We start from the raw sequence: 13,960 nt of genomic DNA, 5'->3' as shown, positions 1-13,960 counted from the left end.
AAGAGAGGGAGAGGTTTTTAAATAGATCGATCATGTGCGAACCCCGCACCGCATCCCCCTTGTAAACAAATTCACCCCTCTTTGTCCATCCTCCTCCACCCTCAGCTAATTTCTGCATAATGTAGCGGGCGTTTTTGCGATCTCGAGGGGGTAAGGATTTTAATACTTCCATCATTTCATCATCCTCCTCTCTGGGCCGCTGCACTTGTTGCTGCACCTGCTGATGCACCTGCTGCTGCACCTGCTGCTGCACCTGCTGCTGCGCCTCCTCGGGCGGGAGGTGGAAAGTCACCCTACTCTCCTCGTCCCGGCCCTGTTTAGAGAGTGTGAGATATCTCCGCAGCAGAGACTCGTATCTTTTGATTTTTTCGTACGAATTTAGCCGCGGATCCTCCAGTATGGCTTTCATCTTTTCGTCCAAATCGTCTTTGGCAGTTTCTCTGACGGTAGGCTCGGTGGGTCGGGTCAGTTTTTTCAACTCGTGAGAGGGAACGAGAATCATTTTTTTAAACATCTCAGCGTTTTTGAAATATTCCTCCCAGCAGGTTCCCCAGAATGGGTACGGCTGCGGACAACAGAGGGAAAAGAAACCCGCCCGTTTGTTTCTTTAAAATTTGACGTTTACGGTTTAAACTCGTTTTCTTGTCGGCCAGCAGCCTGATGATCTTTTTCTGGCGTTTCAGTTTTTGGTATTGAGAAGCGGAAAGAGGTATGTTTCCCTTTAAAAGATTTAAAGCTATCTCGCACAGCGCCTGGAGGAAATCCGGGGAGCTGTGAGCGAGAATGTCTTTGCGTTTCTGCGGCGACGCGTGGTACAGAGCTTGCAGTAAGACTGCGTTTCTTTTTATACGCTGAGACATGGCTACTTGGGTTTAGGCAGGTAAATGACGGGGTACTGCCCCGGAAGCAGACCGGCGCGCACTCTGTAGCGTTCTGGGCACGAGGGAGTGAGATCGAGGATTAAATACCCGTGGGGCTCCTCGGTGGCGTCTTTGAAACTGTCGGAGAAAAATGTTTTTTGCGAAGGGAAAATCTGACGGGCCAAAATCTCAATCTGCAGCTTGTCTCTGGGGTTTTTAAACAACACCATATAATTGGAGTTTAAGCTGATGGTGCGGCTGTATTTACCCTGATGGAAAACATTCTGGGTCAGCATCATGACCGAGACGTTTTTATGGTGGCGGTATTGAGTGAAAATTTTAACCACTTCCTGGTGATCCGAGGCCTGAAAGATGACGTCATCCAGCACCACCAGAACGTCTCGGAAATCTTCGAAAGAATCAGGCAGCCCCTCGACAAATTTAATGTTTTTATTGGTCTTTGAAAGCTCCTCGTACATGGGTTGAAAAGAAGTATAAATCCACACAATATTCGCGGGCACAGTTTTCCAAAACACACTTTACAAAATGAGTTTTCCCACACCCGCTAGGACCCACAACGAGACAGGAAAAAGGCACTTTCAGTCTGTGATCAAAATCAGTTTCCTCCATTTTTTTTTTTTTTTTTTTTTTAGAAGAAAACTAAAACAAAAACACTAGTACCCAAAAGGCAGAGTTGTGCCGTCTGGAAAGAGACGTCTCTTGTCGTAAACCACGCGAAACTTTTTCTGAAATGTTCTGTTTTTGAGCACAAAGCCTCTCTTATCCCTCTGAATCCCGTTCTGAGGGGTCTCGAGCTCCGCCTCTTTCATACCAGAAAGGTAACTTTCCACCAACCCGCTCATACTGTCGAAATTGACACGTTCGCAACATTCTCTCGTCTGCGTTATTCCTTTCATTTTTACCACCAGTTTCTTTTTGTTTCTGGTCCGGTAGGCGTAACTCTTTGGACCCGCGGAGACAAATTCCTGGATGGTGTCCCCGTCTAATTCGTCCGTGAGATCCCCTAGATAGTTGCCCAGCTCTAAAGGTTCCTCCCCCTCTTTCACTACGTAGATCAGAGAGTCGGTGTCGGTGTACAGAACGCTGCGCTGCAATTTTTCTAAATACTCGTAGAGTTTTAGACGGGCGTAGGCTGTGGTGAAAGCGGCGATGAAAACGTTATTGGTCGCGCCGGGAGGTATCACGCACCGCTCGTTATAGCTCCACTGAATTAAAGCCACTTCCTGTTTTTTGGTCTTTAAAAAAGAGACGTGTTTAAAGTCGTACTGTCCTGAAAAGACGTAGTTAAAAAACTGACTCGGCTTTCTGACCAGAGTGGTCTGAGTCAGGTTGGTTCTCTGAGCAAACTTTCCCCAGAAACTGTTGAGACACAATTTCGAAACTTGTCTTTTGGCCGGATTCACCTCTATTTTTGACGGGTCTAAACGTATGCCCTGATGCCTGTGGTACTCTTCCACGTATTTGTTCCTCTCATCCTCGTCGCGAGCTTCCGGAGGATAACCGGAGGCTTCCTGTTTGCCTTTGAGAAAAGTGTTAATATAACCGGCGAAAATATCGCTGCTGCGGCTATCAAAGTGCCAGACCTCTGTGATTTTAGCCACTCTGTAACCTAATTCTAAGGCTTTGTTAAACTCGACGGTGACCCAGACCCCGGTGAGAGCTCTGGCCTCGTCGTCGTGAAGGCACGGACCGCTTTGTTGATTAGTCTCGGCGCAGGTGCGACAGAGGGAGAATATTAATTTACCTCCGGGGGTTTTGTACGGTAGAACGGGGAAATAGAGCCCGCGCGGCGGGTAAACGGTGGCTCTGATCAGCCCGAAATAACTGCGAGGGTCTGCAAAATTCTCTCTGATGATTTGGGGGTGATGCAGAGGGTAAGCGCGCTTGGCGTTGACGTAAGGGTACAGGGATGTGACGTCTACGTAATACACATTTTCTCCTGGCGAGGCGCTGTAACGCAGCCTCAAGGCCGAAGTGCGGCCTCCGTAAAGTCCCGAGCGAGGAGTCAGAGGTTCCGGGGCTTCGTAGCTCCGCATAAAATTTTTAACCTCCTCGTTCGATTTTTTCATCTTGTTCCATTCGTGCTCCCACAGAGTGACCGTGCGGACGCTGTAAACGTTTCTCAGCTCCCGGAGCCTCGCCTCGGCAGAGGCGTGCAGGTCCCCGTAAGGAGCGCGGGTCAAAGGGCAGATTTCCTCAGGCCTGTAGCATTTTGGACAGCCGTGATAAAAGCATCCCAGAAATTCCCACACCCGCTTTTCCCCGTTAATCAGCGCGTATCCGTCGACAAAGTACAGGCCTATTTTTTTCTCCCCACCGGTTGTGAGAGCGTGTTGAACGGGAATTTTCTGAGAGCGAGCTACCCACTCCAGCCACTGAATGGACGCGTGCGAATAGGCTTTGAACCTGCGCCCGTAGTTGTCGGGCGAGGGAATGGCCAGACTGTTTTCGGGTAGGAAATTGGTGAGAAACACTTTCATGCAGGCTGAAGCTATAGTGACGCAGCTGAAAGGGTCTACTTTAGTTTCGCCTATAAACCCGTCTCTGAACTTTACGCACGCCTCCCTCAGGATATTAACGTCGTTTCGGCAGTAATACAGGGACTCTTTTTCAAAGTTAAACACTCCCCGGGAGGCCTCGCAGTGCCAACGCAAAAACTCAGCCCGTTCAGGGAGTGACATGCGCTCCACCCCGTAATCTGAAGGAGGAGGGTACGGACCCAAGTATTTTAATCGGTCCCGCGAGCTGAATTTGTGAGGAAAAAATCCCTTGGATTTGTCCTCGAAGCCTAAAGCTTTGGGCATAGCGCTGAGACGCATGGTGAGAAAAGAAAGCGAGTCTATGAATTTGAGAAGGAAATCAGATTCTGTGAAACATATAATTTTACTGCCTTGCATGATGAGAGAGGGCGTCATCCCCTCCCCCACCAGGTGACTTAGAATTAAATAGCTGTCAAACCCTTTCGCGTTGTGCGCAACGAACGTGGTCTCTCTGTATCTTTTCCTTCTGTATCTTTGGAGAAACTTTTCAACACAGTCTACACCGTAAGCGTGCCACTCTTCTCCTTCTAGAGATTTTGTGCACACTAGGTAAGGGACGTGCGCCCCCTCCCTGTCTGGGAAGGTTTCAAAGTCATAAAAGATTATGGAAGCGTTATCAGAGTTTTCATGTTTCAAAGGTTGGATGTAACACAGGTGTTGATCGTTGTTGGGAGGAAGCTCCGCGCGACAGATTTTACATCTGGCGGCTGTGCACCTGTGCTTTTCGCGACGGGAGAGGAGTTTGCAGTCCGGACATTTATACAATTGTTGACAAACGCTGAGGCCTGAACCGGAGTGAATTCTAGGTTGTTTGTGCTTTAAATAACACGCGCGTGTGCGACATGATCTGTTACAATCCGTACAGATTACAGAGTCCAGAAAGTGAGTGGGGCACGCGGGGTCAAAACAGAGGTTGCAGCGGTTTTGACAAAAGTGTTCCTCTCTTTTATAATACCCGCGGTGACACTCCTCGCAAATGTACTGGATTCCTAAAAATGTTTTTAGATTTTTTATCCCGTAATAGTGATGCTGGAATAAGAATAAGTACAGCGGGTGAGGCGTGTTCGGGTAGTCTGTTTCGATTAATGAAAGAGTTCTGTCCTCGGGCGGGCGGTAAAACACGACGATTTTACGATTTAGTATTTGTTCGAATTTACCTATGTCGGTGAGAGTTACCTGAGTGCGATCGCTCAACCCCGCTAAATGCTGCAGCTCTCTGCCGCGTTCCAGGGCCTGTTTATCTGTGAAATGAGGTTGAGTGAGGTGAATCAGGTTGATGGCAAAACACAGATTATCGTTTTTGTTTTTTACCACGTACAGACAGCGACGCTTTTTGACTAGAATTTCATCATCTAACATTTTGCGAATCTTTTTACGCGGGTCATTACTGCCACCGCCTCTAGGATTTCTAATTACTTGCACGACAATTTCTAGGGGAGAGCCTGCGACGATCGCTCCGTTTGATTGTATCAGCCTGGCTAGCAGGTCCTCAAAAACCGGTACAATGTTTTCAACGCTTTCGTCGACGTTAAAAACAGAGTGATTTTGCGCGTGCTCGCTGATGATCTCCAGTTGAACCCGGTCGTTACGACTAACTTCCGGTCTGACCCTATCCGCTAGATCTACAAAATTATCCCTGACGTCGAGGTAAAATTGAGCGAGGTCGCTCGCTTCATCCGGAGAGGGAATGTTAAATACTCGCCTTATTTCGAAATTATTAAATTGTTCGCGGCGAGTCACCGCATCGTTCTGTACCCGAGATCCTCCTCCTTGTTGATGCTCCGCAGGCCGGTCCTCCTCCCTGGGCTGCTGATGATGCTGCTCCACCTGCACCTGCTGCACCTGCTCCTCCCCCTGCTGCTGGTCGTAGAGCTGAAGAGCATTTTCTATCGGCTGCAGAGGGTCAAAGTTCAGTAGACCGGCAAGCCGTTCGTTTTCAATGTTTTGAAGGAGGACCTGCAATGCGTTTTCTAAAGGTTGTAGTGGATCGTTCGGTGGTGGGGCTATATTGTTTTCTATCGGTGGGGCTAAATGTTCATCGTTTCTGTTTAATTCTGCCACGGCTTCCAACAAAGCCTCAGGAATGCTGCGTTCTTCCGACATGATTTTCTTTATTTCTTAATTCACAGACTTTTACATGCGTATGCTTTTACTTTACAGGTCCTTGTGTCTGTATATCGATGCATATGTGCGAACTGTTATGGCGTACATGAAAGCGAGGTCTTCAAGGATTCTCTTCTTATGAAGCAGCCGTCGAGCTGTAAGAAAAGACGGACAGAATGTATTTTTAAACCTTACATTTTTTTTTTTTTTTTTTTTTTTTTTTTATAGAGCGGAGAAGTTTAATAGGATCGATTCATCCCCCCGTCAATTACCTCTCAGTCTCCTGAGAGGAGGAGCTCTCAGTCTCCTGAGAGGAGGAGCTCTGGACGGTTCCTCCTCCGCCTGATTTTCTTCCGCCTGATTTTCTGTATCGGTCTCTGTCGGGGAAATAAAACAGAAGAGATTTAAGAAAACAATCTCCTCCTTCCTATTTTTTGAGAATGAAAAAAACTTTTTATTTACCTCGCTCCTCCGCCTGATTGTCTTCCGCCCGATTGTCTGTAGCGGGGGATTGGTTAGGTATATCCGCAATCTCGGCTGTCGAGAAATAAAACAGAAGAGATTTAAGAAAACAATCTCCTCCTTCCTATTTTTTGAGAATGAAAAAACTTTTTATTTACCTCGCTCCTCCGCGCGATTGTCTGTAGCGGCGGTTTGTATAGGTATAGCCGCAGTCTCGGCTGTCGAGAAATAAAACAAAAAGAGAAAGATTTAATAAATAAATAAATAAATAAAAACTTTCTAGCACGCTTTATACCACTCCAAGTCGGGAGGGGCGGTATAGCACACTCGGATTACTCCGTCACATCCTGTTATTTATCGAAATGACGGATATTGCGTCATATTGTTTATCTTTTGGTTTAAAAGGTATTTTCCTGCAGTTCTCCGGGTATGCGTTGACAAAAATAACGTCGTCTTCTTCTTTTCGCTGCGGCGGCGGCGGGGTCTGTATATTCTCGATTACCTCTGTCGAGAAATAAAGCAAAACTTTTTAAAAATCTGCTCCGGGTCGGGAGGGGCGGTATAGCACACTCGGATTACTCCGTCACATCCTGTTATTCAACAAAATGGCGGATAATGCATCATATTGTTTACCTTTGGTTTTAAAACTTTTTTCTCCGTGGTTCTCCCGGTATGCGGAGACGAAAATAGCTCCGCCTTCTCGTTCTTCTTTTCGACGCGGCGGCAGCGGAGGTTCTGCGGGGATTATGGCGTCTAATTCGCCGCGGAAAACGGCCGGATTTTTGCTGCTACTCTCTGCACTATCAATAGCCTCTGTAAGTAACAGAGTTTGGTTAAATCAAGTCTATCTAAACTTATTTAAAAAATGGTATATACTTATTTAAACGTACCGTAGTCCACTTGCGTGAAATCATTGATGTAGAAATCTAAAAGAAAGTAATCAAATTATTGACATCTCTGTTGATATATAATTTAAAGTCGTAAAGAAAAAAAAACTTACCGGGGTGAGGTACGAACAGTTCTGGCGAGATGGCCCTGGCGCTCTGATCGGCGGCGTTGTTTGAACGGAATGCTGACATAATATTCACGGATTCTTCCTCGCGATTGGTAGAACTGTCACAGTAGGGGCTGAGCAGATATCGACTCCCCTCCCGTTTCTTCTCTCATTTTATCCTAGTCTAGCGAAGCATCTGTTTTTCGCATCTTTCTCTTGACAATACCAATAGTTAGAGAGGGTTGTTTTTTTTTTTTGTTGTTTTTTTTTGATTGCCTTCTTGCGAACGCCGTCTGTTTTCCACATTCTGCAACGGTAAAATATGACTTTGAGACGGGTATTTGTTTTACCAAATGGGCAACAGTTGTCTGACCTTGTTCTTGCTGTTGACAAAACTCGCCTCATGGTTGACTCTTTCCCACAGAGGGGGGTGCTTTAATAAACTTATTCGAAAATGAGCTTTTTTCCGCTAAGGCTTATTTTATTGGGAGATGTACGAAATTATTTACCGGGTTACAAGCAATGATAATATCGGCTGTTGACTCCTCAGCGGATCAACATTTTCTATCTATTGAGAAAACCCATTGTAAAAGTAATGAAGGAAAAAACTCTTCCGCCGTCTCACTCCTCCTTGACCCGCGGTGTGTGTGTGTGTGTGTGTGTGTGTGTGTGTGTGTGTGTGTGTGTGTGTGTGTGTGTGTGTGTGTGAAACAAGATCGCCTGTCGCTGCAATTATGGTTTGTTTTTCAGTCTCTCAAAAGGAAAAGTAGTATTCACTAAGGGATATTTATTCATTTTTTACACATAGGCAGCCTGTAGGTTACAAGCGGATAGAAAGTTCTTCTTTTCATCACAAGCTATGGTGTATCTTAAAGGTTTTTTACAGCGTCTGTATTATAGGAAAATAAAATACTATTGAAATCTCTACAGGAAGTCACTCTTTATTTCCATTACAAACGCCGGTGCAGCTTAAGAAAGTAAAATTACACCCGCTATTGTAAAAAAACAGAGAAAATTGTCATAATATCGAAACAGAATTCAGACTATGAGTTTGCGGAAAACTAGCTGCCGCTCTGTCTCTCTATACATCACAGAATCAGCTGCTGCATCACCGCTGTGCTTAGGGAACATGACGCATCAGGTCTGAAAATGACTAGACACTTCCGGAGTATTTCCGGTAGGGTCATAAGGTCCGGATCGAGGCCTTCCATGGTAAATATGCTGTATTTGAATATGTCATATTCAAAGCCTTCTTCTTTGGGAGAGCAGATCTCATCGGACACAGGAACGCTGCTGGGCTGCAGAAGGAAATCCATCTTGTGTGTCTGTGACTTAGAAATTGTGACGGACTCCTCCTCTCTGCTTTTTATTCTCCTCCCCTGCTGCAGACCCTCCCTCTAAAAACTTTTTTTTCCCAACAACAGATGGCGCTCTTCCGGAGGTTTCCCCCTCCCTTCTCCGGATGCAATTCGTGACGCTCATTACACACTTCCGGGGGGGGAGGGGGGAGGTCAAAAGGTCGTGATTAGGGCCATCAATCACTTCGGATTAAATTTTGTCATAAGCTGTATGGGAGTATCTCTCTGTGCTGCATTAACATCATCTAGCAGACCTTCTGAGGGTACTTCACGTAATCTTGGTAACCGGCTACGGGGGATCCAGGTTTCAAGCTTGGCCATGATCCTATTTTTCAGGTCAGTTCCTCTCGCACTCAACGATCCTTCTCCTATCGCACTTGGGGCTATGTACCCAATCTCGGGTGGGGGTGATGATATCGCCCCCCTGACCTGGCGTCCTGACTCCTCCTTGCCGTAGCATTTGTGTTGTACCTCGTCAATCTCTAGCTGTGAGAGCAGTCCCTTCTTTCGAATGTTGGAACACTGAGGTACTAGTTGTTTCGCCGTCATTGTGGATGTTGGGTATCGAAGAATCCATAGGTCCCTCATCCTATTCATGTAGCCCCTTCCGCCGGCGTTACTTGCGTAGTAGCATTCCATATATATATATATATATATATATATATATATACATATATATATATATATATATATATATATATATATATATATATATATATATATATATATATCAAATCAAATCACTTTTATTGGGGCGGCTGCAGCGGGGCGTGGTCTGAGCGGAGTATGTTCATACACTGCTGTCTCTCTGAGACTTGAGTGATCAGAGAAATGTCTGAAAGTCTTATGGGCATCACAGCATTTACTATTCTGAACAGTGACATTTTAAAAAATGGCTCAGACAATTTTTTGTTGACTGGAGAGCCACTGAGTTACAGTAAGTGTAATAACAATAAATTATGTTGCCATATCAACCACCTGAATGAAACATTTGAAAACATTTAAACAGATGTAAGGATTGCAGCGACCCAGAAGGTTTCTGGTTCCAGTTTTTGTGGGTGTTACCTCTTCAAGCAGAAGAATGAGCCACTGTCTGTTAACTTTGCAGAGCTCAAATTGCACTGGAATCTTGGGAATACTGTCCCATAGTTCCTGTCTGAATTCCTCAGCATATAGGTTGTCCTGCCAGTTTTACTCAACAGGTTTTACTGAAAATGGGAGAGACAAAATCGTCACATTGTATCATGTCAATGTCAATTTACTGGTCCAAAGAAAAATAAATAAAGATGATTTTTCAGGGGAAATGGTCCTCCAACTCTCCAAAGAGACTTCAGCCCGCTTGTTCAAGCTTGTGGTGCATATTATCTACATTTGTCTGACAACTCTGGGAACTTTTGTTATAGGAAATCTTCAGTGGTTTCATTTTTTTTCTTTAATCACTGCCATTAGTATGTTTTGCAACCATGAGATTGCAAAGGTCTTGAGAGAGCTCAGTGGTTTTACCCATCATTTCTCGTGTGACACTTTGGTAACAAGTTACCTTTTTAAGTAAATATATTTCTAAAGATGCTATTGTAGTTATAGTCCATCTAAAAATAAGGTTTTACCATGATGAGAGTCCTGTGATAAGTTGACTCCATGATTCAGTAACTTATGGAACCACCTTTACCAGCAGTAACTGCCAGTTTATTGGTGTATGCAGGAATTTGTTATGCACTGCTTTCTGAATGTAGTTTTCTTTTTGGACTCTACTGATGAATAAACTAGCCAACCCCCTGATGCATAGTCTCAGTTCTTCTAGCCTTCTACCTACTGGGTTCTACAGCTTGTGCTTGATGTGAGGGAGCCCATCCATTTTAACATTGGCTTAGTGAGTGTAATTTGAGGTGAGGAGCTGATCTGAAGCCACAAATTATTGATGCCCCTGAACCTGAGCAGAAACACAGATGAAAAGCACAGAGAGAATATTCATGTTGTAAACTGGCAAATTTGTAATGCAGCTCTCCGTTGCATAAGTAATGTTAGTAATCAGGCAACTGGTAATCTGTCACATTGTTTATTGTTTTGATAGGAAAACATTACCTGATGTATTCTCTCCACAAGCCTGCTGTTAAACTGACTTGATCAAACTTTGATGATTGGGGATCGGTAACATGACGCAGGGCAGAACACATGCTGCACTATCAGTTTGAGTTCTGCTGCTCCTAAACCTGCCATCACAGACAACGTAGTCTGTGTGCAATTCTCTGCCAAAGAGTTTGGGGGAATGACAACAATAAATATTTAATAAAAATAAAACACTGTAATATTTCAACACAAGAGATATAACGAGTCTGGCTGCTGTGAGTCAGTCTCACTCAACAACTTCCTAAATATTGAAAACTTTCAATTAGTTGGAAAATGTTTATTTAAAATGCACAGTAAATCATTTTTGGTAAATAGGCATTGAAAATTCTTAAAATCATTTATTACATTTAAATGTGAAATGAGCACAATCAAGGTGAGTCAAAACTACATTTATGCTCATGGCCAAGGTGCAAGTATTCACATGGATTCATAATGCCAGTGAAACTCACTGTACTGAAACCCTTCCCCACCAAACAATTCAGGCTATTTACGGCGCTTTCAACCCAACTCTGTGCTATTCATGATGTTTTAGGAGCTGAACTTTTGCATCCAAATGAAGTCTTTCTTCAGCTCCACATGTAATGCATGCACAGCTTGCAGAACACTTTAAGAAGGGGGACAGGAAGCAGATGGGGAACAGTGAGGAGGAGGGGCAGCTCACTCACCTGCTCACCCAGGTTTGACTTGTTCTCTTATCAGTGCATTGTGGCATGCAGATACACAGCAGCAGCAGAGGCTCCCAGATTTTATGATCTTTTAACAGCACAGCAGCAGTCAGCTGGACACCGGGATGATCCTGCAACAGGTCAGATTCACCTTCATTTTCCAGTGTTTTCCTCCCAGCCTCAGTTTTATTCTTCCATGGCTTCGTTTACATTCCTTATGTATGAACTGTAAAGGACACATACTCCTCAGAAACGCAGGAGCACGCTCACTTACTTGCTGTAATACTTGAATACTTGAATTGAATCTTTGTCATATTTTTTGTTTTCTAGTAAAATGTTACCTTTTATCACTTGATAAAAAACAACACCTTGCACTTACCAATATGTAACACAGCAGCTTTGTGGTTTTTGCTGTAGTCAGAGTATAGTGTAGCTCTGCCAGTGGTTTAGGTAAAGCAAATGACTTTACTAATGTCAGAGACAACTGTAACTGATTCTGTGAAACAGAAAGAGCTTGGTTAAAGAAATAAATGACTAACGGTAATGAAAAAAAGAGATTTGTCAAGCGTAGCTGGATTAAAGAGCTTAACAAAGACAGTATGAAAAATGTATTATGAGACATGAAACCATGAAAGACCAGCAAAATAACTCCCAGCAGCATAAACAGCACAGGGCAGGAAGCTTCTTCGTGGAGCAGGCATCTCATGAATATGCACTCGGAGAAAGTGAGTCTGCATTCATTCATGAAGTAAAACAGCTAGCTGGTGAATAGGATGTCTTGATCCACGCTCAATCATCCAGGTGAGTAAATCTCCAAAAGCTGATTCTGTTCATCTCGACGTTTTCAGTGGGAGAAACGTTTTGTCACTCATCCAGGTGACCAGCTGACTGCAGGTTTCCCCAATCTTATAAACTGTTCCTTCAGTGGGCTGGTGTCAGTTATTATGCACTGTTTATAAGGCTGGGGAAACCTGCAGTCAGCTGAGACTGAAGACGTCACCTGGATGATGATGAAACGTTTCTCCCACTGAAAACGTCCAGATGAACAGAATCAACTTTTGGAGATGTTATAGGACCTTCTTTCTTTGAGGGGACAACACAGATCTTCCAAAATACAAAACAACTTTGTCTCATGGTAAATGGATAAACAAGCCTTTCTTTACACCTTCAGATTGTTTATCTTCAGCATCCACTTTACTGTTTGTTGTTTTCTTTAACAGCCTAAAATGATATGCGGGCCAGGAACTGGTTTGATTTATTTAATAATTTATTTATTAATAATATAAGAAAATCCTACAGAATCGTATTAATACAGTGGTACAAAAACCGATCTTTTAAAAAGTAAAGGGACTGGTTCTTATATAACACGTTTCTACTCTGAGCACTCAAAGCACTTTGAACAACTTGCCTCATTCACACAAGCACTTTCTCTATGTTCTTTCTATCTAATGTTCACACTCCAATGGATGCATCCAGATCCTTATCTAGCCTAAGGATATTTGGCATGTAGACTGGAATCAAGCCACCAAAATGTACCATTTTAAGAAAAAAAATAGGCTAATTTTGAATTCTTTTGGCAGCAACACATATCAACAAAAGTTGGGACAGCGTACCACACCCTGTTCTTTAAACAAGAGTCCATAAATGTCTGAGGAGACCAGCTGCAGGACTTTTAGGAGAGATATGTTGTTGCACTCTTGTCTAGTTGTGAAATGTTTTCAGTTGGTAGAAGGACTGCATAAGCTGCAAACACTATCACAGTCTTTGCAGATTATGCAAGTTGGGAGGATATTTTTAGCTCTAAAAGCTTTTAGGATTGATAGGCACCGTGCACATTTTCACTGCTATGCAGATGACACCCAGCTCTGTCCATGAAGCCAGATAACACACACCAATGAGTTAAACTGCAGGAATGTCTTAAAGACATAAAGACCTGGATGGCCGCTAACTTTCTGCTTCTTCTTTTTTCCAGCAGTGTCTTTATTTATTTTGAACATAGCAGTGTACACATCTATGAAGCGTAACCAAACAAGTAGAATAGAATAGAATAGAATAGAATAGAATAGAATTAAACTTTATTGTCATTGCACATGCACAGGTACAGGGCAACGAAATGCAGTTTGCATCCATCCAGAAGTGCTTTAGTGATATAGATATATTACAATATATATTAGCAATAATATAGATATGTAAGTATATAACAGAAATGGGTCTATTATGGTATGTTATAATGTACACAGTATGAAGTATGTTGTGAATATTCTATAACTATAAGTATGTACAGGCTGTAGTGAGTACAAGCTATGTACAGGCTATGAACAGGATATAAATATGAAAAACTATACAGAATATGAAATAAATAACTTTACAGAATCTGGGATATACAGCTATACAGAAATGTGAACTATGCAAGTTGTAAACAGTTGTAGAATTAAAGATTATCGAATGTACAGAATGATTATTTACACAGAGCTATACAGTAGTGCAGTTAAGATAAGTGAGATATAATTTCTACAGAGGCTATATAAAGTGCTAGTGGTTGTGAGTGGTGGTTCAGTCCATGTTATTATTATGTGTTTGAGGGTACAGTTGTCCATTGTGGGTGTGTGTATGTTCAGTCCATGTGTTAACGTGGGTCAGATGTCAGGAGGCAGAGTTCAGGAGTCTGACAGCTGTGGGGAAGAAGCTGTTCCGGTACCTGGTGGTCTTAGTCCGGAGACTCCTGTGGCGCCTCCCAGAGGGCAGGAGGGTGAAGAGTCCATGTGATGGGTGACTGGGGTCTCTGATGATTTTCCCAGCCCTTTTCAGACACCGCTTCCTGTAGATGTCT

At 43.5% G+C, this 13,960-nt stretch overlaps 2 protein-coding genes across 3 annotated transcripts in view; one reads left to right on the top strand and one right to left on the bottom strand.

The window, feature by feature from the left end:
- Window positions 1-5,530: 5,530 nt before the first annotated feature.
- On the bottom strand, window positions 5,531-7,389 carry LOC146642974 (uncharacterized). The gene is made up of 8 exons (XM_085397437.1): window positions 6,987-7,389; window positions 6,877-6,912; window positions 6,620-6,799; window positions 6,379-6,490; window positions 6,145-6,206; window positions 5,987-6,061; window positions 5,797-5,901; window positions 5,531-5,679 (listed from the first exon to the last, which is right to left on the bottom strand). Exons 1-8 carry the CDS (start codon window positions 7,063-7,065, stop codon window positions 5,576-5,578), a joined length of 753 nt encoding a protein of 250 aa, XP_085253563.1. The 5' UTR covers window positions 7,066-7,389; the 3' UTR covers window positions 5,531-5,575.
- A 3,793-nt stretch (window positions 7,390-11,182) lies between these two features.
- plcd4a (phospholipase C, delta 4a) overlaps window positions 11,183-13,960 on the top strand; it is a 66,778-nt gene continuing 64,000 nt past the window's right edge. Inside the window, exon 1 of one of the 2 annotated variants that reach the window (XM_085399356.1) lies at window positions 11,183-11,270. The gene's annotated coding sequence lies outside the window, so the exon portion shown is untranslated. The remainder of the gene's footprint in view (window positions 11,271-13,960) is intronic. The other variant, XM_085399355.1, reaches the window with a different exon arrangement.

The sequence above is a fragment of the Rhamphochromis longiceps genome, linkage group LG23, assembly GCF_057381845.1.
Source record: "Rhamphochromis longiceps isolate RC_006_pf linkage group LG23, R_longiceps_female_GT1.1, whole genome shotgun sequence".
Taxonomy (NCBI): Eukaryota; Metazoa; Chordata; class Actinopteri; order Cichliformes; family Cichlidae; genus Rhamphochromis; species Rhamphochromis longiceps.
The sequence above is the reverse complement of the archived record's forward strand: the minus strand, read 5'-3'. Positions and strand labels throughout refer to the sequence as shown.

What these genes read in the sequence shown, in the direction of transcription:
- LOC146642974 (XM_085397437.1), bottom strand. Translation starts at nt 7,065, where the DNA reads ATGTCAGCATTCCGTTCAAACAACGCCGCCGATCAGAGCGCCAGGGCC. An exon ending in ACTGTTCGTACCTCACCCCG is followed by an intron (nt 6,913 to 6,986) that starts GTAAGTTTTTTT and finishes ACTTTCTTTTAG; the next exon opens with ATTTCTACATCAATGATTTC. An exon ending in AAAAAGTTTTAAAACCAAAG is followed by an intron (nt 6,491 to 6,619) that starts GTAAACAATATG and finishes ATTTCTCGACAG; the next exon opens with AGGTAATCGAGAATATACAG.